This window comes from Phyllobates terribilis, unplaced genomic scaffold, assembly GCF_046119375.1.
Source record: "Phyllobates terribilis strain yellow unplaced genomic scaffold, ASM4611937v1 Scaffold_1__5_contigs__length_1240528914, whole genome shotgun sequence".
Classification (NCBI taxonomy): domain Eukaryota; kingdom Metazoa; phylum Chordata; class Amphibia; order Anura; family Dendrobatidae; genus Phyllobates; species Phyllobates terribilis.
Window position 1 is genome coordinate 1,183,575,358 of NW_027362761.1, and position 27,194 is coordinate 1,183,602,551.

Here is a 27,194-nt window from a genome sequence, read left to right on the forward strand (position 1 = left end):
GGGTTAGATGCAGAAAAAAATTATATTCAATTTGCAACCTGCTGGAGGTTAGTATAGATGGACTAATACAACAAGTCCCACACACAGCTAGAAGCCCAATATTTTTTCAGAGGTAGGTGCAGAAAAAAATATATTCAGTTTGCAACCTGATGGAGGTCAGTATAGATGGACTAATACAACAAGTCCCACACACAGCTAGAAGCCCAATATTTTTTCAGAGGTAGATGCAGAAAATAATATATTCAGTTTGCAACCTGATGGAGGTCAGTATAGATGGACTAATACAACAAGTCCCACACACAGCTAGAAGCCCAATATTTTTTCAGAGGTAGATGTAGAAAAAAATATATTCAGTTTGCAACCTGATGGAGGTCTGTATAGATGGATTAATAGAACAAGTCCCACACACAGCTAGAAGCCCAATATTTTTTCAGAGGTAGATGCAGAAAAAAATATATTCAGTTTGCAACCTGATGGAGGTCAGTATAGATGGACTAATACAACAAGTCCCACACACAGCTAGAAACCCAAATATTTTTTCAGAGGTACTGTAGATGCAGATAAAAATTATTTTTAATTTGCAACCTGATGGAGGTCAGTATAGATGGACTAATAGAGAAAGTCCGACACACTGCTAGAAGGCCAAATATTTTTTCAGAGCTAGATGCAGAAAAAAATTAGATTCAGTTTGCAACCTGATGGAGGTCAGTATAGATGGACTAACAGAGAAAATCCCACACACTGCTAGAAGGCCAAATAATTTTTCAGAGCTAGATGCATACAAAAAATTATTTTGAATTTGCAACCTGATGGACGTCAGTATAGGTGGACTAATAGAACAAGTCCCACACACTGCTAGAAGGCCAAATATTTTTTCAGAGCTAGATGCAGAAAAAAATTATATTCAGTTTGCAACCTGATGGAGGTCTGTATAGATGGATTAATAGAACAAGACCCACACACAGCTAGAAGCCCAATATTTTTTCAGAGGTAGATGCAGAAAAAAATATATTCAGTTTGCAACCTGATGGAGGTCAGTATAGATCGACTAATACAACAAGTCCCACACACAGCTAGAAGCCCAATATTTTTTCAGAGGTAGATGCAGAAAAAAATATATTCAGTTTGCAACCTGATGGAGGTCAGTATAGATGGACTAATACAACAAGTCCCACACACAGCTAGAAGCCCAAATATTTTTTCAGAGGTACTGTAGATGCAGATAAAAATTATTTTTAATTTGCAACCTGATGGAGGTCAGTATAGATGGACTAATAGAGAAAGTCCGACACACTACTAGAAGGCCAAATATTTTTTCAGAGCTAGATGCAGAAAAAAATTATATTCAGTTTGCAACCTGATGGAGGTCAGTATAGATGGATTAATAGAACAAGACCCACACACAGTTAGAAGCCCAATATTTTTTCAGAGGTAGATGCATAAAAAATATATTCAGTTTGCAACCTGATGGAGGTCAGTATAGATGGACTAACAGAGAAAGTCCCACACACTACTAGAAGGCCAAATATTTTTTCAGAGGTACTGTAGATGCAGATAAAAATTATTTTTAATTTGCAACCTGATGGAGGTCAGTATAGATGGACTAATAGAGAAAGTCCGACACACTACTAGAAGGCCAAATATTTTTTCAGAGCTAGATGCAGAAAAAAATTATATTCAGTTTGCAACCTGATGGAGGTCAGTATAGATGGATTAATAGAACAAGACCCACACACAGCTAGAAGCCCAATATTTTTTCAGAGGTAGATGCAGAAAAAAATATTTTCAGTTTGCAACCTGAAGGAGGTCAGTATAGATGGACTAACAGAGAAAGTCCCACACACTACTAGAAGGCCAAATATTTTTTCAGATGTACTGTAGATGCAGATAAAAATTATTTTTAATTTGCAACCTGATGGAGGTCAGTATAGATGGACTAATAGAGAAAGTCCGACACACTGCTAGAAGGCGAAATATTTTTTCAGAGCTAGATGCAGAAAAAAATTATATTCAGTTTGCAACCTGATGGAGGTCAGTATAGATGGATTAATAGAACAAGACCCACACACAGCTAGAAGCCCAATATTTTTTCAGAGGTAGATGCAGAAAAAAATATATTCAGTTTGCAACCTGATGGAGGTCAGTATAGATGGACTAACAGAGAAAGTCCCACACACTACTAGAAGGCCAAATATTTTTTCAGAGCTAGATGCAGAAAAAAATTATATTCAGTTTGCAACCTGATGGAGGTCTGTATAGATGGATTAATAGAACAAGACCCACACACAGCTAGAAGCCCAATATTTTTCAGAGGTAGATGCAGAAAAAAATATATTCAGTTTGCAACCTGATGGAGGTCAGTATAGATGGACTAATACAACAAGTCCCACACACAGCTAGAAGCCCAATATTTTTTCAGAGGTAGATGCAGAAAAAATATATATTCAGTTTGCAACCTGATGGAGGTCAGTATAAGTGGACTAATAGAACAAGTCCCACACACTGCTAGAAGGCCAAATATTTTTTCAGAGCTAGATGCAGAAAAAAATTAGATTCAGTTTGCAACCTGATGGAGGTCAGTATATATGGACTAATAGAATGATGCTATGCCCAAAAGATTTTACTTCACTAGGTGCAGTAAAAAAATTGGTATTCTATACACAGGTGGTATATCTTGCAACACAGATAGGCTACTCCACTGACTAACACACTCTGCAATAGGCCAAAAAGGATTAGCTTTGCTAGATTCAGCCAAATGCTGTGAAAAAAACTTGCACAGCACTGGCACAGACCTGCCTGGCAAAAACTGATAGGAACTGATGTAACCTAGTCCTGAAAAGGACTCCAATTACAATTAGTCTTTACTCCCACAACCTATCTATTTAAGAGCACAGACCTGCCTGATAAAAGTCGTAGGAAATGCTATAACCTAGTCCTTAAAAGGACTGCAATCACAACTATTCCCTACTCCCAAGCTATCTGTATATTTGTGCGAAAATTGGCTTGAAATTAACAAGGTATAGCGCACACAGCAACAGCGGTGCCGTCTAACACGCAGCTGCAGCAGTGAGAAAATGGTGGCGACGGGGAAAATGGCTTGGTCTTATAGGGCAAGGACATGTGACATACACTGCCAATGACACATGCCCTTGCTTGTGTGAAAAAAAGCACTTCGCTCCGTGTGTGCACTGCTGATAGGCTGACAGATTGCACCTCCCCACTGTAAATGCGGGAAAGAGAAAAAAAAATGGAGATCTTCATTGTTCCTGCAGAGATCCATCCCCTGCCCCTCCCCCCACCCCGCTGTACACTCAAACTGCGTATTAACATTTATTTTCATCATTACTGAGAAAAAATCCAGTTATGGTTTTGGTGCACGAACAGTTATCGAACATAACCTCGAACAGCCGAATTTTTCTCAAATTGTTCGTGTTCGCCGAACGGCTCGAACACCGCCCAAAACAGCTCGAATTTGAGATTGGCGAACAGTTCGAGTAGAACAACGCTCATCTCTACTTATCACCTATAAGAGAGTTCCAAAATCATACATTTCTTCCATTTTAATTTTATTCACAATAGGTGTCTGTGAAGAATACTATAAGCAAATTACAGTCCTGCTATTTAAAATTGTGGTTCTCTGTCAGGCATATCACATGTACCTGCATTCCAAAATAAGCCATTTCGAGTGCCCGGAGACAACTGATTCCACACTTGGGCACTCAGAAGAGCTATTCACTTTTCCATTTGTAGATTCGGGCCTCTCGTCCGGTCAGTTTCAAGCGTGTCAAGAGTAGAACGCGTGTAGCAATGCCCAAATATGGGAGCAGCCACAGTCACACGAAGGCGACGGTGAGACAGTGCAATTACTGTCGCAAGAGGTGGATGATGATGATGATGATGAGACACATTTGCCAGAAAGTCAGGAGCAGGACCAGGGTGCGGAAATGGAAGACGAGGTGTTGGATGATATAGTAACAGACCCAACCTGGCAGGGGACATATTGAGCGAGGACAGCAGCACACAAGGGGTGGGAGGCCTAGCACCACAACAGGCAGGAAGAAGTAGCTTGGTGGCTGCAGACAAAAGGCGGGAAAGCGTTACGCCAACACGACAAAAGTTGCAAGTACAACTGTTAGGTCTTCCCGAATCTGGTTATTTTTAAAAGACTCTGCAGATAACCCCAAAAAGGCCATTTGCACCACCTGCCAGGCCAGCATCAGAAGGGGTAGCAAAACAAGCAGCCTGACCACCACCAGCAAGATCAGGAACATGGCAGCAAAGCCCCCGACTAAGTGGGCCAAACCCCAGGTTCCAGAAACAGTGTGTGCGGGTGACACTACTGCTTGTTCTGCTTTTGCGAGTGCATGCCAATCACCTGTCCATGGCACATGCCAAGATGCCTCCCGCCCCGCACCTGTCATTGCAAACTCTCAACTAGCACCATCAGCAAACACGTCCATGTCCTTGTCCCAGTAAAGCATTCAGTTGACCCTACCCCAGTCATTGGAACGCAAGCGCAAATACACAGCCAACACCCCACAGGCCACACTACTAAATTCACACATTTTGCGAATGTTTGCTCTCAAGATGTTGCCTTTTAGGCTTGTGGAGACGGAAGCTTTCCGCAACCTGATGGCGGCTGTCCCTCAGTAGTCGGTCCCTAGCCGCCACTATTTCTCCCCATAAATCGTCCCTGCTTTACATGAGCATGTGTCCCTCAACATTAGATGTGCCCTCAACAATGCAGTTACTGGGAAAGTACACCTAACCACGGACACGTGGACAAGTTCTTGTGGGCAGGGACGGTACATTTCGCCAATGGCACACTCGATTATTATAGTAGAAGCCGGGAGCCAGTAGGACCTTGGGACAGAACACGTCCTCCCGACGCAGAGGCCCTGGGTCAATCAGGGTTGTCCCCACATTCTACAGCTTCTGCACCTCCTCCTCTTCCTCTTCAGCCTCCATCTCCGAAATGACCACCTCAGTTGCAAGCTGGAAGCACTGCAGAACTGCCTCGGCCAAGCGTCAAAAGGCTGTGCTGAAGCTAATATGCTTAGGTGACAAATCGCACAACACTGCAGTTTTGGACAGCTCTGAAACAACAGGCAGATGTGTGGCTGACACCGCTGAACCTACAGCCAGGCATGGTCGGGTGTGACTGGTGGCGGCTCTGAGGCGATGCAAGCTCACACATGTACCATGCCTGGCCCATGTGCTTAACCTCGTGGTTCAGCGGTTTCTCAAAACCTTCCCAGATCTGTCTGATATACTTGTCAAAGTACGTCGCCTGTGTGCCCATTTTAGAAATTCAGCTACAGCTTCCGCCGCTCTTGCCGTGCTTCAGCAGCGTGTGCAGCTACCAGCTCACCGACTGATCTGCGATGTCCCCACGCATTTGAACTCTACATTGCAGATGTTGGGAAGGATTTGTGAGCAGAAGAGGGCAGTTGTTAACTACCAGCCTTAACAAGGCTATCGATATTCAGGTCAGACTCCACACATAAGACCTCAGGAGAGGACATGAATGTCAGACATATGTACCATCCTCCAAAACTTTGAGGACTCCACCAAGATGGTGAGCGGTGATAACGCCATAATTAGCATCACCTTCCTGCTTCTCTCTCTTCTGAAACTCTCTCTGCTCACAATTAAAGAGGATGTATTGCAGGTGGAGCACGATGAGATGGCGCAATGAACTATATAGGGTGATTCCACACAGTGCAGCCTCATCTCATCCCAATGTGGATTGGGTGACAATGAGGAAGAGGAAGAGGAGAAGGAGGAAGAACAGGAGCTTGTTTCCTGCGCTATAGATGGTACTACCTGCACAACTGTCATACCGTGTGTTCAGCGTGGATGGCCTGAGGACAAGGAGGAGGCGGAAGAGGAGGAGGATGAGGAGGAGAGCATGGTCAGTTGTCCTCTTGGTGAGGACACGGAAGTCTTGCCTCTTTGCAGTCTGGCACACTTGGCTGTGTTACGATGCCTTTCCCGTGACCCTCGGGTGACAGTCATAATTGGTTGGTGACACTTCTAGGCCAACGCTACAAGGAGACCTTTCTGTCTCTTATTCCTTTGCAGGACAGGCCTAATAAAATGGTGCAGTATGAGAAGGCCCTTGTTGCGGAATTATTAAAAAAATTTCCAGCTGAAAACATTGACGGCAGAGGTCACAGTTCATTTGACATTCAAGGAGTACAGCCGAGAGAGACACAAATGCAATCCAGCAGAGGCAGAGGAATACTGTCAAAGTTCTGGGATAGTTTTCTCAGACTCTCCCATCGCAAAAGCCCTAATGTGCAGGGTACTCTCTCAAGGAATGAAAAGTTTCGGAAGATGGTGAAGGAGTACCTTGTCGACCATACCAACGTCCTCCATGATTTCGCTGTGCTTTATAATTATTGGGTATCCAAGCTGGACACGTGCCATAAACTGTCTCTCTATGCCTTGGAGGTCATGGCCTGCCCTGCCGCTAGCGTTTTGTCATAGCGGGTTTTTACCGATGGAACTATAACCGATAGGCGCATCCGTCTATCAACTGAAAATGCTGTCAGGCTGACTCTTATAAAAATGAGCAAGTGCTGGATTGGGCCTGACTTCTCAACACCACCGAATGATAGCAGCGTAACTTAAACTCACATACAGTGTCTTTTTTTTGGGAGGTCTAAATCTATTCCCATGCACTTCTGTCTTAACATCGAGACATGGGTATACGCTTCCTGATTTTGTCTATTTGCTTTTGCCCTTCTCCTTCTCCGCATCCTCATCCTCCACCACCATATCACCACCACATGTACCATATCAACATATCTATGTCTTTTGCAAGGGACATTGGAGTTGCTGCAAATTTTTGGCAGCTGTTGCTTCACTGCATAGGCAAGCAGTATTTGAATTGTCAATTGCAGCCTCTAAGGCAAAACGATTCTTCTTAAATACCTTCTATATCTCCTTGGGTCTCTTCAACCAGCAAAGTCACTTACCAAAATTGTGTTGGAAATCTTTTTTGTTTAAAGCCGTCATTATAGATCTGTAGTGTGACTTCATAGAGAAGGCGTATATTTTGTGTCAAGGTTCAGATTGGATCCTATAAAAGGCGTTTGCTGGTGGATAAAAAAAGATGATGGACGAGTATGGCTTTCTTTGTCATTTAGTAAGAATGAGTTGAAATGTTTGTGTAAGAGAATGTCCCCAAAATCTTTCATGACATAAAGAGCAGAAAGAAAAATTCACGTTGTAATGCCATTCAACTAGAGCCCAAAATTGCCGGTAGCTTAAAGCGGCATTTACACTGCATGATAATTGTGAGTGAGAGTTGCTAAAAACACTCATTCCACGATTATTCTGCCATGTAAACAGGTTGCCAATTACCCGATGAAAAAGAAAAACGCTCGTTCATTGGGTGAAATATTTTTTTTGTGCAGCACCAAAGATCATAGTTCTGGGTGGTGTATTGTCCTGGTTGAACGAGACTCGCGCTGCTGAGAACAATGGCAGCCTATTTACACTGAAGAATCTAGTATAGATTGCTTGGTGCACATAATTTACTTTGTTTTGACTGTGTAAACAAGTATTTAAAAAACAGCTGATCTATAAAAATTTAGATTGGCGGTCATATTGTAATGTAAACAGACCTTTGCAGTACAAGGTTTGCTGTGAAATCAAACCAAATAACATTTTGAGTTTTTTCCATTCTCCAAGTAGTCTAGTCTCCTCATCTTTCCAGGAATTCTTCAACCAGCGGCAAGTTTCCCGAACTAAACTCAAAAGGCTCAGAAGCATATATGAAGCTGTCAAGTTCTGGTCAGGAGACCTGGGCTAGTTTGTGCATCATGTTCCGTACTCGTACACGGATGTGTGAATCTGACATAACTATGACTTTCACCCTAGTGCATGATCATCTGAGCTTAAAGAGGTGGTCCACTACAATGTATATATTCTACCCCTGGATTTAAACCTTTTAAATAAATATTTTTATAAAAACCTTATGTTGCCATTTTTGCCTGTCAGTGGCGCTATCGCTGCACGCTCAGTCCAGATCACGTGACCCCCGGCTGAAGACGCCTCTGAGATCCGCTGATATCAACTTCCGGACTCCTTTGCATCACCCAAGTGTGACCCACTCTCACGCACGCCTCCTGATTGACTGGGATGTGGGCAGTGTTTCACCACACATCACAGCCCAGTATCCAGCCCGTATTTACAAAAATATTTATTTAAAAGGTTTAAATCAATGGGCGGAAGATACATTGTAGTGGACCACCTCCTTAAGAATCCCAATGAGGAATGTCGAAAGATGTTACATTCTTTTACATCGCTGCAGGCTAAATTGATGTAATTTACAGTAATTGCCCTGAGATAATGAATATATGTTTCATATTGCACATACATTCTGGTGCGTTGACCTTGTGGAAATGTCGGTTTTATCAAACAGAGAGATATTTGCAAAGACAGATGGAGCAATTATAATAATTGCATGAGAAGTCGCTACATGCAGCTTCAACAGATGTGCATGACCATACAATTTGAATAAATATTTTGCTCAAAGGTTTATCAATAAAAAAATAACGTGAATGTTTTACCTCTAATGAATAAAAACGTGATGGTCGGTGTTCATTGTCAACATTTTCTCATAGCTAAAACACTGCATAAAGGGATACCCTTTTGAACAAGTCTCTCCAGCTGTAGCTTGCAAACAATGCCGAGAGGTGCCCAATTAGTCTGGCCATATCGTCATTATGGTATTTCTAGGGCAGAATATCTTTATATTAAGTCATAGAGTATTGTACAGAGATGGAAGCCTGACCCAATTGAAGACTCTAGGCACCATAATAGTGATATTAATAACACCGACCCATAAAGTGGAAGTGCATACCAAGTAAAAGCTGACAAAAGGGTAAGAGGGAAAATCCATAAATGGGTCATAACTAGTGATGAGCAAGCATACTTGCAAATACTCAGTACTCGCCCGAGCATCTCAGTACTTTAGATGCTCGGAGCTCGCCGAGTACTTGCTAGATGCTCGGGTGGATGCTCAGGTCCCTTCGCTGCATGTTTGATGTTCTTTAGAGCGCCAATCAACATGCAGGGATTGCCTGCTACTCACTGTAATGCCGCAGCCATGCTCGTTGTGGCATTACAGTGATTGGCTGGCCACACAGCGTCATCAGCTGTATATCAGACCTGGTGCCGCTGCGCTAGTCAGTCTACTTCACAATCAGGCAGTGTAGGGAGAGCTGCTGCTGAGCTAGGGAGAGATTTGGTTGTGCATTAAGTAGTGCACAGAGAAAACAAGTACATTACACACATCAATCTCAACAAACAGTCCTTCTGAGGACTAATCCATCTGCAGAGATATCAGGCAGGCAGTGTATATAGGCAGGCAGGCAGGGTATATAGCAGATTGCAGTGCATATAGCACAAGAGGCTCCTTTCCAGTTCTGCTGCTGTTAGATATTTCTAGACATAGGCCTGGGTCTCAGGGTCCAGGAATAATTTTTTTTGGATCTTAATCCTCATTATTTGCTTAAAAAGCAATCCAGAGAACACCATTTTTCTGCGCCATTTGCTTGTGGGCACTGCAGAATATAGCCAGGTCCTTTCCATATTAGAGCGCTAAAAATCCAGCTATTTAAAACTGTGGTTTGTCCGTCACACGGATCACATATAATTGCACTGAAAATGCTGCCATTTTTGGCCTCCATTCAAATTTTTTTTCAGTTAGCTACAGGTCAGGTATTTAAAACTGTGGTTTGTCCGTCACATGGATCACATATACGTTTTCTGAAAATTCTGCCATTTTTGGCCTCCATTGTAATTTTTTTTCAGTGTGTCTGCAAAGTTTTTGGCACTGGTTTGCTGTTCAAAATAGTTACCTACAGGCCAGTTATTTAAAACTGTGGTTTCTCCATCACACGGATTATGTATAACTTCGCTCCAAATTCAGCCATTTGTAGTGAGCATGGAAGATATTGTCATCCATTTGTAGCGATGCCCAAATATTTGAGCAGCCATGGTCACATGAAGGTGATGGTGGGAAACTGTCACAAGAGGTGGACGATGATGAAACACAATGGCCAGAGAGTCAGGAGGAGGACCAGGGTGTGGAAGTAGAAGACGAGGTGGTGGATGATATAGTAACTGACCCAACCTGGCAGGAGGACATGCAGAGTGAGGACAGCAGCACACAGGGGGAGGGAGGCAGAGCTCCCCAACAGGCAGGAAGAAGCAGTGTGGTGGCCGCAGACAGAAGGCAGGCAACCGTTCCCCGTAACACCAACACAAAGGAAGTTGCCAGTATAACTGTTAGGTCTTCCCGAGTCTGGTTGTTTTTTAAAGACTAAACTGATAACCCCAAAAAGGCCATTTGCACCACCTCCCAGGCTAGCATCAGAAGGGGTAGCAAAACTAGTAGCCTGACCACCACCAGCATGATCAGGCACATGGAAGCAAGGCACCCGACTTTGTGGGCCGAGCCCCAGGGTCCAGGAACAGTATCTGCGGGTGGTACCATTGCTTCTTCCACTGTTGTGCATGCAAGCCAATCCCCTGTCAATGGTGCATGCGAAAATGCCTCCTGCACTGCCCATGTCGTTGCACACTCTCAAGTAACAGCATCAGGAAGCACATCCACGTCCTTGTAGCAGCTCAGCGTTCAGTTGTCCATACCCCAGTCCTTGGAACGCAAGTGCAAATACACATCCAATGCCCCACAGGCCACAATACTAAATTCCTACATTTCACGACTGCTTGTGCTCGAAATGTTGCCTTTTAGGCTCATGGAGATGGAAGCATTCCGCCACCTGATGGTGGCGGCCGTCGATCGGTACTCGGTCCCCATCTGCCACTATTTCTCCTGGTGTGTTTAACCTCATGGTTCACCGGTTTCTCAAATCATACCCGGAGCTGCCGGATCTGCTTGTTAAAGTACACCATCTGTGTATCCATTTTAGAAAGTCACCTACAGCTTCCACCGCTCTTGCCGTGTTTCAGCAGTGTTTGCAGCTTCCGGCTCACAGACTGGTGTGTGATGTCCCCACGCGTTGGTACTCTACACTGCAGATGTTGGGAAGGATTTGTGAGCAGAAGAGGGCAGTTGTTGAGTACCAGCATCAACAAGGCCATCGGTATTCAGTCCAGACTCCACACATAAGACCTCAGGAGTGGACATGGATGTCAGACATATGTACCATCCTCCAAAACTTTAAGGACTCCACCAATATGGTGAGCGGCGATGACGCCATAATTAGTGTCACCATCCCGCTTCTCTGTCTTCTGAAATGTTCTCTGTTCACAATCAAAGAGGATGCATTGCAGGCAGAGCGTGATGATATGGAGCAAGGAACCATACAGGGTGAATACACACAGCCCAGCCTCATCTCATCCCAACGTGGATTGGGTGACAATGAGGAAAATGAGGAAGAGGAGGAAGAACAGGAGCTAGCTTCATGCGCTATAGACGGTACTACCTGCACAGCAGTCATACCGTCTGTTCAGCGTGGATGGCCAGACGACAGAGAGGAGGAGGAGAGCATGGTCAGTCATCCTCTTGGTGAGTACACGGAAGTCTTGCCTGTTAGCAGTCTTCCCATGACCCTCGTGTTCTCAAAATTTTGGGTGACAGTCATTACTGGTTGGTGACACTTCTAGATCCACGCTGCAAGGAGAACTTTATATCTCTGGAGGTGGACAGGTCTACAAAAATGGGGCTGTTCCAGAAGGCCTTTGTTGCAAAACTATTAAAAAAATTCCCATCTGAAAACGCTGGCGGCAGAGGTCACAGTTCGTTGGACAACCAAGGAGTACAGACGAGAGAGACAACTTCAATCCAGCAGAGGCAGGGGTACACTGTCAAAGTTTTGGAATAATTTTCTCAGGTTCTCCCATTGCATAGGCCCTGAGGTGCGGGGTACTCTCACAAGGAGTGCAAAGTTTGGGAAGATGCTGAGGGAGTACCTTGCCGACCGTACCAACGTCCTCCGTTATTCCTCTGTGCCTTATAACTATTGGGTATCCTAGCTGAATACATGGAATGAACTCTCTCTATATGCCTTGGAGGTCCTGGCCTGCCCTCCCGCCAGCGTTTTATTAGAGCGTGTTTTTTGTGCCGCTGGTAGAATTATAACTGATAAGAGCATCCGCCTGTCAACTGAAAATGCTGACAGGCTGACTCTTATAAAAATGAACAAGGGCGGGATGGAGCCAGGCTTCTCTACACCTCTGAATGATAGCAGCCTAACTTAATCTCAAATCCAGTGTCTTTTTTGGGAGGTGTATTCCCATGCACCTCTTCACACCCACACATGGGTGTACGCTTCCTGATTTTGGCTATTTGCTCTTGTCCTCCTCCTTCTCCTCATCCTCCACAACCATATTACCAGGGTAACTGTGGTCCATAATGCAACACCCACATAATTTTTAAAAGGGTGTTTATGATGCCGGTAAAACAAAAATTTATACAGTATGTTCATGTATACCCCCAGGGGTAAATGTTTGTCAGCCCATACACTTAGTGCATGGGTATTACAAGTATAGGAGGCCCGCTCCTTTACAATAGGAACATTTTTATATGACGCCCTCCTCCACATCTCTTCCAAGGGGCATTGGAGTGCCTCCCAATTTTTGGCAGCCCTTGCATTCACTGCATAGGCAAACACAATGGGAGACCCACTTCCTAATAAGGGGAACATTTTTTTCATGAGGCCATCCTCTAAGTCTCTTCAAAGGGGTATTGGGGGTCATCCAAATTTTGGGCAGCCCTGCCACTCACTGCATATGCATTAACAGTATAGGAGACCCTCTCTTTAGTAATGGGAACAATAAAACATAGCCAGCTGATGGCTCTCTAAGAATAGTGAGGGCCGACTGCTGGCCCTTTAAGAATAGTAAAGGCCGCCTGATGGCCCTATAAAAATAGGCTTTGTGACTTTCAGAGTCCCTCCTTCATAAATGAAACACGATGTGTCTGATGATATCTCACACACCAAATGGCCGGATAAGGTTGTAAAATGTTAAAATTACATTTTCTGGTGAATGCATTTGTCACAGTTGAAAGCAATGCCAAAGTGCAAAAACGCATCAGAAATGCTACGTGTGAACAAAGTCCAAGGTGTGGAGGAGTATTTTTGTTTTCGGTTCTTTATTTTGCTTTATATTCAAGTCATTACCCTGGAAAGGATGTTCCTTAACATATTTCCAAGGAAAATCCATTTTGGTTTCGTTTTTGTATGTTTTATTGTGAGTCCGTAAAAGTGGCGTAATACCTCTGCCAACGTTATTGACAGCAGTGACCTGGGAGTCAAAAATGCATCCAGGGGTCTTCCCCATGATGTTCCTATGTCACTTGAGCACTGTTCCCATCGATTTGGGCAATTTTTAGGCCCTCTGTAGACCGCCGGGGTGAGCCACATGACAAATGCTCGAGTTTCCCATAGACTTACATTGGCTCGTTGCTCGGGTCATGCACCCGAGTATTCCAATGTGCTCGACCCGAGCATTTTAGTGCTAGCCCATCACTAGTCATAACCATAACTGCAACAAGAACTATGTACAACTAGCATTCATCCAAGTCTTCCACATATGTTCATCTTATGGATAGTGGGGTAGAAAAATGACTTCAATATATTTTATTTTTGGTGATATTTATCTCAGGGACAACCAACATGATCAGTAAGGAAAAACACATCCTGTTAAAGCCTAGATTCATTCATTGGGTTGGAGATAGCCTAGACACAAAAGACTACTTTTTCAATAAAACTAGTTGAAATAATAGAATTCACTATTGAAAAGCTAACACCTATGGCAAACTTTAAGGTGTAAGAGAAAAAGGGCACATCTATAGTGGTGCAAAGTTAGCAGCTGCACTTGGACATAGATGCTTCAAGGACCAGTATTAGAAATATCACACAATAAATTAAATCACTATTAATTGGTTTTGCATTATGTACCAAGGACTTCAAATTGTTTCTTAAATGAGTAGTCTTGGATTAAAAAAATGTGGCTTTCAACAGTAAATGTTTGATCCTCTTCAGCTCCAGTGCTGATGCTCCAGTGGTTCTCACCGGTTTCTGTTTACCACATTGATGATGTGCTGTAAACTATATGCACTTTACCATTGTGGTGATACTAGCATTTATGGTGAAAGACCCCTGACTCTAGCGAATGGCTGTAGAGTTCAAACGATTGTACATGTGCATGATCATCGCTTCAAGGAAGTAAACAAAGACTGGTGAGGTCCACTGGAGCATCAGCATTGCAGCAGTCTGAACAAGTGAGTCCTGGCCAACTCCTTCAACATGAATCAAACTCAGACCTAATAATTTCACATAGCAGCATCTCATTAAAATAATATAAAAAGACCATGTTATTCTAGACAGCAGAGTTTTTCAAATCATCAGAACCATCAAGTAATTCATATGGTCTTTAAAAATAATGAGGAATCTAGAATGTAAAATTGGTGTGCCAATCATCCATTATCTGCTACTCCTACTGCATAATAGTGGGAAAGCTCTTTTTCGAAGAGTGACAATGTCCTGGAGGTATTATAAATAAGACGCAAATTCATCATAAATGGTGACATAAAACACTAAAAAAGCAAATAAACATACAATTTGAGGGAATTTATGACTTTATTGAGTTACTGGTTACAAAGTCATGGCCGGCACCTCTAGTCCAAGCTGTTGAATATCTACAGTTTGCTTTTAAGCTGCCACATTGTTATGTTTTCCAAATAGATATGTTAAAATGGAAACCCCACATGCACACTGGTGGCAGCCATTGAACTAATATTCATTTAGCCTCTAGACTAGTGACATTGACCGATTAATTGGACATGTAGACGGCAAAAAATGGATGCCACCACTGCATGTCGTGTACAAATCCACTTCCGTGTCCAAATGTCAAAACTAATAATATAGGCCATATCATCTCAATGTGCTTCACACACACCAATACATAGACTTAGCTACAGTAGCTGTTAGGTTATCAGTTCTGGGGAGTGGGGACTAATTATTAACATATTAAATAACACTTTGTAACATAGAGAACAGAATACACAATAATAAGTGATAAGCTTTAGGTTAAGGTTATTAATTGATACTTAAAAAGCCACATACTATCACGAGGATGTACGCTTATCATCTGGGCCACACATTTAGGCATATTTGCTAGGCATAGATTGCACTAAACAAAAGCATTACAAGCTGAATGATCTACCATAAGTCTTTCATCTCTTAAGATACCTGCCAACCTAATGGTTCCAGCATGCATTTCACGCTCCCTTTTTTTGCATTTATTTATTTTCTTTTAGTCCTCTGTTAGTTGAATGCTCATCTGGATCTAAAGCTTAAAAAGGGGCCGGAGAAGGGCAAACACTTTTTACCCTTTTAATTTTAATTTTACCAGCGTTCAATGGACTTGCTTTATTATGGATCTTAGCTCCAATAAAATCTGGGGATAGCATGCAAAAACTGACACTGCTAAGGTTGAGTTCATGCCGGACGCATACAAGTCGGCAGGTAAGCATACAAAATGACTTCTTTAAAAAAAAATATCTTGTTAGTAAAGCCTAGAGTTCTAGAATGAATCCATTGCTTTAAATTCACTAAGAGCCTGGACTGGCGAGATGTGCTTCTTTTGAGATCCTCTTCTTACTCGGGTCTGGAATTCTTCTGGTTTTTCCCTTTTTACTAGTGGCTTCTTCTCTGGAGCCTTCATCTTCCAAGATACAACGGGAGAGTTGACCGCTGCCGTGCCGTAGATCTTCTGGTACTTGGTTGAGGCTACGTAGGAGGCCTTCACGGTGAGCACAACGGCATTCATCAGATTTTTGGCAGCCTGAATAAGGGACGTGGCACTGTCCAACTGCAAGAAAGAAAAAACACAAAGGTGTAATTTTTTATGTATTCATTAAAAGCTGTTCTTTATCTATGAATGAATTAAACAAAATCACAGATTGAGTAGATGTCCTCCCATGATCCAAGACAAAAGTTATGGTTATGAAGTCTGAAAGGTGTTGAAAGAAAGTCTTCCATGTTAGTAAGATCAGAACTGGTTGGGAGTCGAATTAGGATACCCTGTCCCTTGTGACTTGAATTTAACTGAAAATAATAGAAAGTGGAAGAACATGACTATCTTAAAACCTCTCTATAGATAGGAAATACGTAGAAACAGCTATATGCAGTAGAAAGAAGAGAGCCTGCAACCTCAAAACTTCTTCCCCATACTTTCACTATCCGATCTTGTTGACTGTTGAGTTATAGATAACAGGTCACCCGAGCCCCATCTTTATGACCGATGGAGGACCCAATGGTTGAATTCATCACCAAATCAAATATGTCGGATAGATAATAAATATTCTGAGTACAGCTTTTTAATAATGAAATATGAAGCTGGGCATACTTATGTATTTTACTCTAAGAAGATAATATTGTAAAGGGAAGGTTGAGATATATTGGGACTCATCATCTTGCAAAGACTTCTTGGCCTCTACATTATATCAGTAGGCTCTACGTTCAGAGACCATTAATGCTGACATCTGCCCCACACATCTGAATGTAATATCCAAGGACCTTACAAAAGGACCAAGTGACATTGAATACGTGTGGAGAAAAAAAGCAATTCTGGCATGTGAACAGTAAAAGGATCTTTACAGTTAGAGTAATGCAATTGAGGAATATCCTGCCACAGAATATTGTAATGCAGACAATATGTTTGGGCATTTAAAAAAGGGTCAGATGCTTTTATGATAACCAATCACATTGTGGGCTACCAATATCATAGCTGTCAAAATTGGGGATCCCTTAAAATGATATCTTTCAGGGTCCCAAGGTAATGCATCCACTTTTAATTACATTGTAAACTTTCATTATTTTTGTATCATTTGAGAAATATATTTAAAGGAAAGGTTCAAGATTTAGAATAAAAAATAGACTAGTTACAGGTAATGCTGTAATTCATAACTCATCTGTAAAATTTCTCACCATTCCAAGCATGGTGGTCACCATCAGTCTTTTCATATTTTCCTAGAAGAATTACTTGCCATAGTTGTATATGTCCTTTGTATTCATTTATTTGCCTCAGTAGTCATATTTTGCTGTACAGGCATCATTGTTGTGGACAGTGATTGGATACAGTGGTCACATCTGCTATGGCACAAGGAAAATAGACGAAGACTGTTGGAGATCCCAGGAATGTTTTGATTTTTTTTTTATAATGTTTCTTACAGCTAGCTTAATTTTTATACGTCTTGGACTATCCCTTTAAAAGGCAAACACTCAGGCTGGGGGTGTTGAATTTTTTAGTTTGCAACAGTGCTGTACATGGCACACTAGCACTCCCACCTGAAGTTAATAGAGCCGCAATCGCAAAAATAATAGAGTCCCTGCGTGCTCACAAATTTAAAAAATAAATGCATGCAAAAATAAGTAGGCTAATAAAAACTTTTCAAAGTTAAGTAATCAGATACCAAACTAATTTCAAATGACCTTTTGAACACATTAAAGTGAATTGTATGAAAGAAGCTACCATCCAATGGAGTTGTTCCTACCATAAAAGGGATCTGATGAAGGACATTGTTTTTCTCTGAAACGCGTTGTAAGAGTCTCCATATACTGGTACATCACAACCAAGCAGGACGTGATGAATCAAACTTTCCTATGTTGAGGAGAGCCATAGGATCAAATACTTAATTAACTTCAAGACATAGGAGATTGAGAGAAAAGACCCACAAAGTTTATTATTTCACCTTACATAAGCTTGTTTAGATCAAAAGATGGCTGCCATTTTCTGCTTCTTCACACCATGCTCTGTTATTCAAGATGGCAACTGGACCTATGACTACATCCTTTTGAACATGTGGAAAAGGTGGAGACTTAATTTACGACTACATCCTGTCGTACAAGGAAGTTCTGGGAGGAAGCTGCATTCTATAGAAGGACTAACCAATCCACCCTGATGACCTCATTGGCCACGCCCCCGGATGACCTCATGGACCAACCCACCCTGATGACCTCATGGACCACGCCCCTGATGACCTCATGGACCAACCCACCCTGATGACCTCATGGATCTGCCCATGGACTAACCAATGAATACATCTGGTTACTCCCATTGTAGGGCTAACCGAGCCCCTATATACAGTTTATATAAGTCTATGTTCAGGTTGAATAAAGACACTTGGAGCTGTGCCATAGCTGATCAAGGAGAGCTTACATCTGACTGTGTGTGTGTCTGATGTTATTCTTTCTTGCATGCACTTGATCATATCCATTAGGCCAGGAGCAGGCAGCTAGTGAACATACCAAAGTGTTCACCCTAACACTTATGCATTGGATACTTCTCTTGGTGGTTCAAATATTCTTTTGCTCATATTTTACCATTCAAGAGGCTAAGAAAGAAACTTTTTTTTCCATCTAAGAAGATCATGGCACATTCCACCTATATAACAGATCCCTTTTACGGTAGTAACACCTCCATTAGATGGTAGCTTCTTTCATACAATACACTTTAACTCTATCATGACATGGCGATTTTCCATTTTTTCATTTTTGTTTTTACCTCTCCTTCTTCCAAGAGCCATAACATTTTTATTTTTCCTTCCACATAGCCATATTATGGCTTGTTTTTTAGCGAGACGAGTTGTACTTTTGAATGACTCTATTCTCTCTGCCACATAGTGTACTGAAAAATGGGAAAAAATTCCAAGTGCTTTGAAATTGCAAAAAAGTGCAAATCCACAATTGTTTTTTTGTTCAATTTTTTTTTTTATTTATCATGTTTACTATATAGTAAAACTGACCTTGCAATATCATTCTGCAAAAAAAAAATTGCTTTTATCACCATTGTCACCATTTTCTGAGACCTGCAACATTTTCACTTTCCGGGATATGAGGCAGTGTGATGGCTTATTTTATGCACCCTGAGCTGATGTTTTTACTAATACCATTTTGGGTAGATACAATGTTTTGATCACTTCTTATTACACTTTATTGTAATATTGGGGTAGCCAAAAAAAACATAATGCTTGCATTTTGATTATTTTTCTCATTTCGCTGTTTACCAATTGAATTAATTTACTTTATATCTTGATAGAATGGACGTTAACAAACTCAGGGAAACCAAATTTGTTTTTTTTACTGTTTTATTTTTGATTTGTGATTTCATTTTTTATTTTTCTTTATTTTTCTCTCATGTGTAATTTTTTCTTTTTAACTGCATTTAATAGTCTCCTTGGGGGACTTGAAGCTTTGATTATCTGATCGCTTCTTCTATACATAGCAGTACATCAACACTGTTATGTATACAGAAAATCACAATCTCCTATGAACCCCAGCAATGAGACGGCATACACAGGAGGATCGTAATGACAGGCACAGGGGTCATCAGCAGACCCCCAGTTGTAATGACAACCCATTGCCGCCCCACGATAAAGTCACGGGTGTGCCAATGGGCATGTGGAATGACGCACCCCCACTGCTGGCACTGCTGTCTTTCATCTGCTGGGAAAGACAAAGGCAGGGAAATGACAAATGACGTACATGCATTTTATATGTCGTGAAGGGGTTAATAACAGTAGGGAAGATTTGTGGAGTTATTTTGCGCAGCTGGTTATTGAAGACATCAATTGCCAGGAAATGTTAAACATGCGTTTCGAAGTATAACACATATGTGGTTGTTTCTTGAAGAAGAAGTGTGTTATACTTTGAAATGTGTCGAATAACTCTGAATGTTTAATATTTCCTAGTAATTGACGTCTTCAATAACCAGCAGTGACGCGTTTCAAAGTATAACACATATGTGACTGTTTCCTGAAGTAGAAGTGTGTTATACTTTGAAACGTGTTGAATAACTCCGGATGTTTAATATTTCCTTGTAATAAACGTCTTCAATAACCAGCAGCGACGCGTTTCAAAGTATTACACATTTGTGGTTGTTTCCTGAAGAAAAAGTGTGTTATACTTTGAACCGTATCGAATAACTCCGAATGTTTAATATTTCCTAGTAATTGACGTCTTCAATAACCAGCAGTGATGCGTCTCGAATAGAGATGAGCGTTGTTCGACTCGAACTGTTTGCCAATCTCAAATTCGAGCTGTTTTGGGCAGTGTTCGAGCCATTCGGCGAACACGAACGATTTGAAAAACATTTGGCTGTTCGAGGTTATGTTCGATAACTGTTCATGCAACAAAATCATAACTGGATTTTTTCTCAGTAATGCTGAAAATTAATGTTAATACGCAGTTTGAGTGTACAGCGGGGCGGGGGGGTGGGCAGGGGATGGATCTCTGCAGGAATAATGAAGATCTCCATTTTTTTTTCTCTTTCCCACATTTACAGTGGGGAGGTGCAATCTGTCAGCCTATCAGCAGCGCTCACACGGAGCGAAGTGCTTTTTTTCACACAAGCAAGGGCATGTGTCATTGGCAGTGTATGTCACATGTCCTTGCCCTATAAGACCCAGCCATTTTCCCCGTCGCCACCATTTTCTCACTGCTGCAGCTGCGTGTTAGACGGCACTGCTGTTGCTGTGTGCGCTATACTTTCAGTGTTAATTTCATGCCAATTTTCGCACAAATCTACAGATAGCTTGGGAGTAGGGAATAGTTGTGATTGCAGTCCTTTTGAGGACGAGGTTACATCATTTCCTACCACTTTTATCAGGCAGATCAGTGCTATTAAATAGATAGGTTGGGAGCAAAGACTAATAGTAATTGCAGTCCTTTTCAGGACTAAGTTACATCATTTCCTATCACTTTTTGCCAGGAAGGTCTGTGCCAGTGCTGTGCAAGTTTTTTTCACAGCATTTGGCTAAAGCTAGCAAAGCAAATCCTTTTTGGCCTATTGCAGAGTGTGTTAGTCAGTGGAGTAGCCTATCTGTGTTGCAAGCTACACCACCTGTGTATAGAATACAAATTTTTTTACTGCACCTAGTGTAGTAAAACCTTTTGGCCATAGCATCATTCTATTAGTCCATCTATACTAACCTCCACCAGGTAGCAAATTCAATCTAATTTTTTTCTGCATCTAGCTCTGAAAAAATATTTAGGCTTCTAGCAGTGTGTGGGACTTGTTCTATTAGTCCATCTATACAGACCTCCATCAGGTTGCAAATTCAATCTAATTTTTTTCTGCATCTAGCTCTGAAAAAATATTTCGGCTTCTAGCAGTGTGTGGGACTTGTTCTATTAGTCCATCTATACTGACCTCCATCAGGTTGCAAATTTAATCTAATTTTTTTCTGCATCTATCTCTGAAAAAATATTTGGGCTTGTAGCAGTGTGTGGTACTCATTGTATTAGGCCATCTATACCAAGCTCCACCAGCTTTGAAATTAATAATAATTTTTAGCTGAATCTAGCCCTGAAAATAATTTTTCTTCCCAACAGTGGTAGCAATAGAAATATGGGGCGCGCGCCTGGCTAACAAAAATATACACTTCATAACAAAAAACACCAGCCTAGCGCACTGTTTTAATAAGATGGCATCATCGTCTCTCCCAGTGCTAGGCCTACTACGCCGGCTAGCATTCCTGTGACTAAAACACAATGTATGGGTCCGCGCTAGCCACTATGCTGAGGGGTCTAAAGCTGCTGCTAACGCTTTATAACAATTCAATTGGCAGATTTTCACAGATCTCTTACCCAACGCCCACCCATCGAGCCACAGTTGCCCACCCTCCCTATGGAATCTAGTGGCGAATAGTTGATGCCATTAATCAGAGCGTCAGTTGCCCCGTCTACATGGCAAGCATACGGTAAGGCATGGGAAGAGTGGACAAGACTAGTAGCAGGCAGACGGGTTGACCAATGTGTACAAGCCAGATCACAAGTCACCATAGAATTTTTCCACCAGCTAATGATGAGGGGCATATCAGGGGCGTCAGCGCAGCGGTGTCTGACCGGAGTAGCATTTCACTTCCAACTACTGAATTGGGGAGATGTGACAAAGATTCATCATCAGACAATCCATAAAAGGGTGGAAAAGGGGTCAGCCAAGTCAGGATTGTAGACGTCCCGTCCCGTGTCACTAAAACTGATTTCTCACATCATATCCCTAACGCCATTAACATGACACTCACAATTTGAAGCAACACTACTGTCTACTGCATTTGTGATCGCCTTCTTCGGGGCGCTATGCATAAGCGAATTAGTCCCTCAATCCAAAATTACCACCAGTGGAGGCTTATTACACCAGGACGTAGTCATAGCCAATAATGCAATACGTCTACGCATACGCCAATCGAAAACGGTTCCAGCCGGCAGGGACACTTGGGTACTTCTACAACCCACAAACGGTACACTGAGTGGGATAACAATAGTAAAAACATATATAACCGTCAGATCACAAAGTAATTTATTCCTATCACACATTGATGGAACGCCATTATCAAGATACCAGTTCCAAGCTATATTTAATAAATGCCTAACATCGGCAGAGAACCACCCCAAAGATTAAGGGACACACTCATTCCGCATAGGCGCGGCCACGGAAGCAGCAAGAGCAGGACTGTCAGAAACAGAAGTTCAGAGGATAGGGAGATGGCGATCCACGTGTTTGGCGAGATACACAAGACCGGACTTGTTATCCTAATGTGGTTTGTTTCTTTTACAGGTGACGCTAAGCCAACAGTGTGGGTGATAGGCCACTCATATACATATTGGGCAGAAAAAAGGGTGAAAGTCCGCCCAGGCGGGAGGAAGTTAGAGTTTCATAACACATATTTCAACTGGAGAGGTTTTAGAGGCCTGCAATGGCCACAGGTACTAATGGAGGTAATCAAGGTAGGGAGAAAGGCAAGAGGTCTGGTCATCTTAGTTATACAGGCCAGGGGGAACAACCTAGGTCATCACAAGAGCGCATAACTAATGGCAATAATGAAACTAGACACTGAGCGCTTCAGGGAATTTTTCACAAAACTAGCTATAGTATGGTCAGAGATTGTGCCGATAGCGGTATGGCAAGGTGCGCGAGACATCACGGCCATCGAACGGACAAGGCGGGTAATAAATATTTGGATGGCAAAATTTAGAAGAGCAAGGTACAGCAATAGGGGTTCAAGAAAACCACACAGGAAAAATGAGTATTAAAAGCGAGTGTAGTGCTACAATTAGTTAAAACTTAACATTTATTACAACTGAATAAAAAAGTAATACACAAGTCCAAAGGACCTAAAAACAAGTATAAGCCTGTCTGTGATAGTGAGTGACCCTAACAATCAATAGCTCATTATGTCCAGGAATATAACCATATGTGATACCAACATAGTTTACCTGTAACATCACACAGAAAATGGCAGGAAAATAGTAACAGAGCTCTCAAGACAGTGTCTCAAACGTATCGTGTCTCAGCCCACAAGAACCTTAATACATTTACACAATTGATGGTGAGCCTTTAAACACCTATAAATATGTTAATGGAACGACCTCACCAGATAGAATGTTGGTTCTTGCTGTCTAATGGATAAGCTGAGCGTTTGATGCCAGCTTCTATACCGCATGACACCCTCTTCTCCCCTGATGATTAGCTCAGGCAATGAAACACGTTGGGAGCGGTGTGCTGTGAGTTGCTGGAGGCTGAATAAGGTTTTGGATGCCCCATCACATGGAGCTGTCTTAAAGCCAGAGAGCAAGAACCAACATTCTATCTGGTGAGGTCGTTCCATTAACATATTTATAGGTGTTTAAAGGCTCACCATCAATTGTGTAAATGTATTAAGGTTCTTGTGGGCTGAGACACGATACATTTGAGACACTGTCTTGAGAGCTCTGTTACTATTTTCCCGCCATTTTCTGTGTGATGTTACAGGTAAACTATGTTGGTATCACATATGGTTATATTCCTGGACATAATGAGCTATTGATTGTTAGGGTCACTCACTATCACAGACAGGCTTATACTTGTTTTTAGGTCCTTTGGACTTGTGTATTACTTTTTTATTCAGTTGTAATAAATGTTAAGTTTTAACTAATTGTAGCACTACACTCGCTTTTAATACTCAAAATTTAGAAGAGACAGAGGCGGTGTAGTGATACGACACCGACAACTGGAAGGAGATAAAGCAGGCCTCATACGGCCCAACGGTGTTCACATAATGGATATTGGACTGGACATATTCCTGTCAGGACTCCAGGACGGAGTGGAACAAGCATTAAGAGTGATGGGTGGGGGTCCGAGTCCTGCATACGAGAACGCAGGATCCTCCGTGGCCTGGAAATAGAAAGGACATGTTGGAGAGTTACACTTGTTGGCCAACTTGCCGGAGTGGAGACCCAGGGCATGCGGCAACAAGCTGAAATATTTTAGAAATAAAATGCCTTTCTAATGGACTGAGTATAAAGAGTTAATAAAGCTGTGATCGATCCTCACCCATCCAGTTGTAAGAGTTACATTATTGTATTGTCAAGGAAAGGGGTGCGGTAGGGGGGCTGAGCATCTGGGTTTGGTTGGGGGTCCCCACAGTCTGCCTAGGCTAGATGCATTTAAAAATTGTTATTAGATACACAGGCGGTGCAGCTAGCTTCGCAGCTGGGATACAACGCCCAAAGTATTGCCTAGTCTAGATGCAGTTAAAAATTCTACGCTGACTAGCAGACACTGAAGCTTTGGAGCAGACCTCTGAGTAAACAGCTCTTCAGACTCAACCATCTGTGTTACCCAAAGCCATAGTGTATGTAGTTTCTTACAGTTAAAAGGGGGGGGGGAGCGACCCAACAAAGCAGGAATTGACGATGCCAACGTCACGTAAGACACAGCAAGGGGACTCCAAAAAGAGTCTCCATTTTTTCCCAAAATTGTGGCACAGACACCAATTAACCATAGAACGCATACCTGCAGCCTCGCAGGCCCGCCCTGTTAATTGTTTTCTATTTTCTGCAAGATTACTTTAGTTAGAATTTTGAAACTCTAGGTATTATTAATGTATATAGTTGTTTGTCATTTGAGTTTGAGTTATTCCATGTTATTTGCACACGGGCCTAAAAGGCCCCAGGTATGTGAAAGTGTAGATTTTTATGGTCATGCGTTCTACGGTTAAGTGGCATCAATTGCCCAACAGTTGCTTAAAATGGTTGGTGAGGTGATTTTACCAAATCCTCAAGCTTTAAGTCTCCCCAGGATGACACAGAGGTAGAAAAGTCATTGCGAATCTATGATTTGTTCATCTTTATGAACGTGAGTCTGTCTACATTCTCAGTGGACAGCCGCGTGCGCTTATCTGTCAGCACACCACCAGCAGCGCTGAACACACGTTCAGAGAGAACGCTGGCTGCAGGGCATGACAAGATCTCCAAGGCATGAGTGGCGAGCTCCGGCCATTTTTCCAGATTGGAATCCCAAAATGAGCAAGGGTCCAGTGACACAGTCATGGCTTCGATGTTCACTTGGAGATACTCCTGTATCATCCTCTCTAGGCGTTGACAATGTGTCAGACTTCTTGTCTCCTGTGGCCTTGCAAAGGATGGTTTAAAAAAGTGGTGAAACGATTCCATAAAATTGCTGTTACCAGCAGATACTGTGTTACTGTTACGGTTTGAGTGATGAAGACTCGACAGTCCCACGGTTGGCAAGTTAGAACTGTGAGATTCACTACGTGCACCACTGGTGTTTTGTGGAAAAGCACATGTAAGATTCTGCAACAGCGTCTGCAGATACTCCTGCATGCGTAAATCCCTTCTTATGGCAGGAATTATTTCGGCAAATTTACTTTTGTACCGGAGATCTAAGAGTGTGGCAACCCAGTAGTCGGGATTACTTCGAATTCTGACAATCCGAGGGTCATGTTGCAAGTAGTGCAGCAAGAAGGCACTCATGTGTCTTGCGCATCCAGGAGGACCAAGTCCTTGTTGTGTTGGTAGCGAGGTAAGAATCATGCTTCCTTCCTCTGCCCTCTCCCCCCAACCTCGCACAACAGAAATGTGATCAAGGTCTCCCTCATCTGATGAGTCTTCCATGCCCATCGCCAGTTCGTCCTCCACTTCTCCCTCGGCTCCTGCACCTTCCTCAACAGTTTGGCAGCTACCATGCGCCCTGGTTAATCCCTCTCCCCCACCCTCCCATGCCTGCCGCCTTGGTGCTGCCGACAGTTTGGACCTTGGAGATGTTATCCCTTCCGCATACGACTCCTCCTCTACTTCCTCCACCTCCTCTTGTCCCACCACCTGACTCTGAATTCTGTTTAATGTGTGCTCCAGCATGTAAATCACCGGAATAGTCATGCTGATAATAGCATCGTTGTCAGCACTAAACATCTTCGTCGCCATTTCAAAACTGTGCAGAAGGGTGTGTGGCGCCCCTGAGGGTTCTGTCGCCACAGAGTTACTGCATCTCACCCAGAGGTGTGGCATCTCACCCTCAGGTAAGGAAGGCGTATGGCTCGGGACCCTAACACCTGAATCCAACACATACCCGCAGTGGGGGTAGGGCGAGATTTCTCCTAAGGGAGAGCACAGTTCCAGGTCCCTAGCTGGCGGGAGGGTCCTATGTAGTGGGTGCTTAGGGGAGCAGCTTAGGGGAGCACATGACAGGGAAAGTATAAATAGGAAGCCATCTTAGAAAGAGCAAGCCAGTCAGAGGAGGAAAAGTGACAGGAGCAGAGGCTCTGCATGAGCTCTGCTCCGGAGGCGTGCCTAGCCTGGGAGGCCTAGGACTGAAGGAGAGAAGAGAGGAGTGGGAGTAGGAAGGCTCCAGGAACTGAAGGGACCCTATGGGTACGGGCCGTGCAGAAGGCCACCCATACTCCCGCTGCTACCAGGAGGTAGAGGGGTCAGGCCAGATAAGGGTAACCGGTGCCTCAACTAGCGGAGAAACAGCAAGGCTCAACTAGAAATCGGAAGCTGCAGCATTTCATGTACTGCAGGCCAAAGTCCACACCAGTCTCACTAAGAAGGTAGCCACATAGGACCCAGGGGACGGAGCACACGTCGGCCGCCAATGCCCGAGGATACCGGATAGAAGTGTCACTGGGTGTGAGGTGCAGGGAGAAGGCCAGAGAAAGGACACACAGAAGGGGGTCCTGCTTAGTACTCCGGAGCTATCTGGGGGTGGACTGAGCCCTTCACTGAGTATGCACAGCACGACGGGGTAGATTGCTCTGGTATCTGTAATCTGGACTGCAACAACTGAGAGTAAAGATCTTGGGACTGCATCACACGGACTCTGTGTTCATTACTGACTCCCTGCACTACAACCACCATCATCCA

General features: G+C 42.9%; 1 protein-coding gene across 3 annotated transcripts in view; it reads right to left on the bottom strand.

Moving 5' to 3' along the window:
* Window positions 1-14,608: 14,608 nt before the first annotated feature.
* The window catches only part of LOC141163824 (catenin alpha-2), a 1,318,034-nt gene continuing 1,305,448 nt past the window's right edge, over window positions 14,609-27,194 (bottom strand). For all 3 annotated transcript variants that reach the window (XM_073649181.1, XM_073649182.1, XM_073649183.1), the window contains one exon: window positions 14,609-15,861. In XM_073649181.1, the coding sequence (XP_073505282.1) occupies window positions 15,574-15,861 (288 nt within the window). In that variant the 3' untranslated portion in view covers window positions 14,609-15,573. The remainder of the gene's footprint in view (window positions 15,862-27,194) is intronic.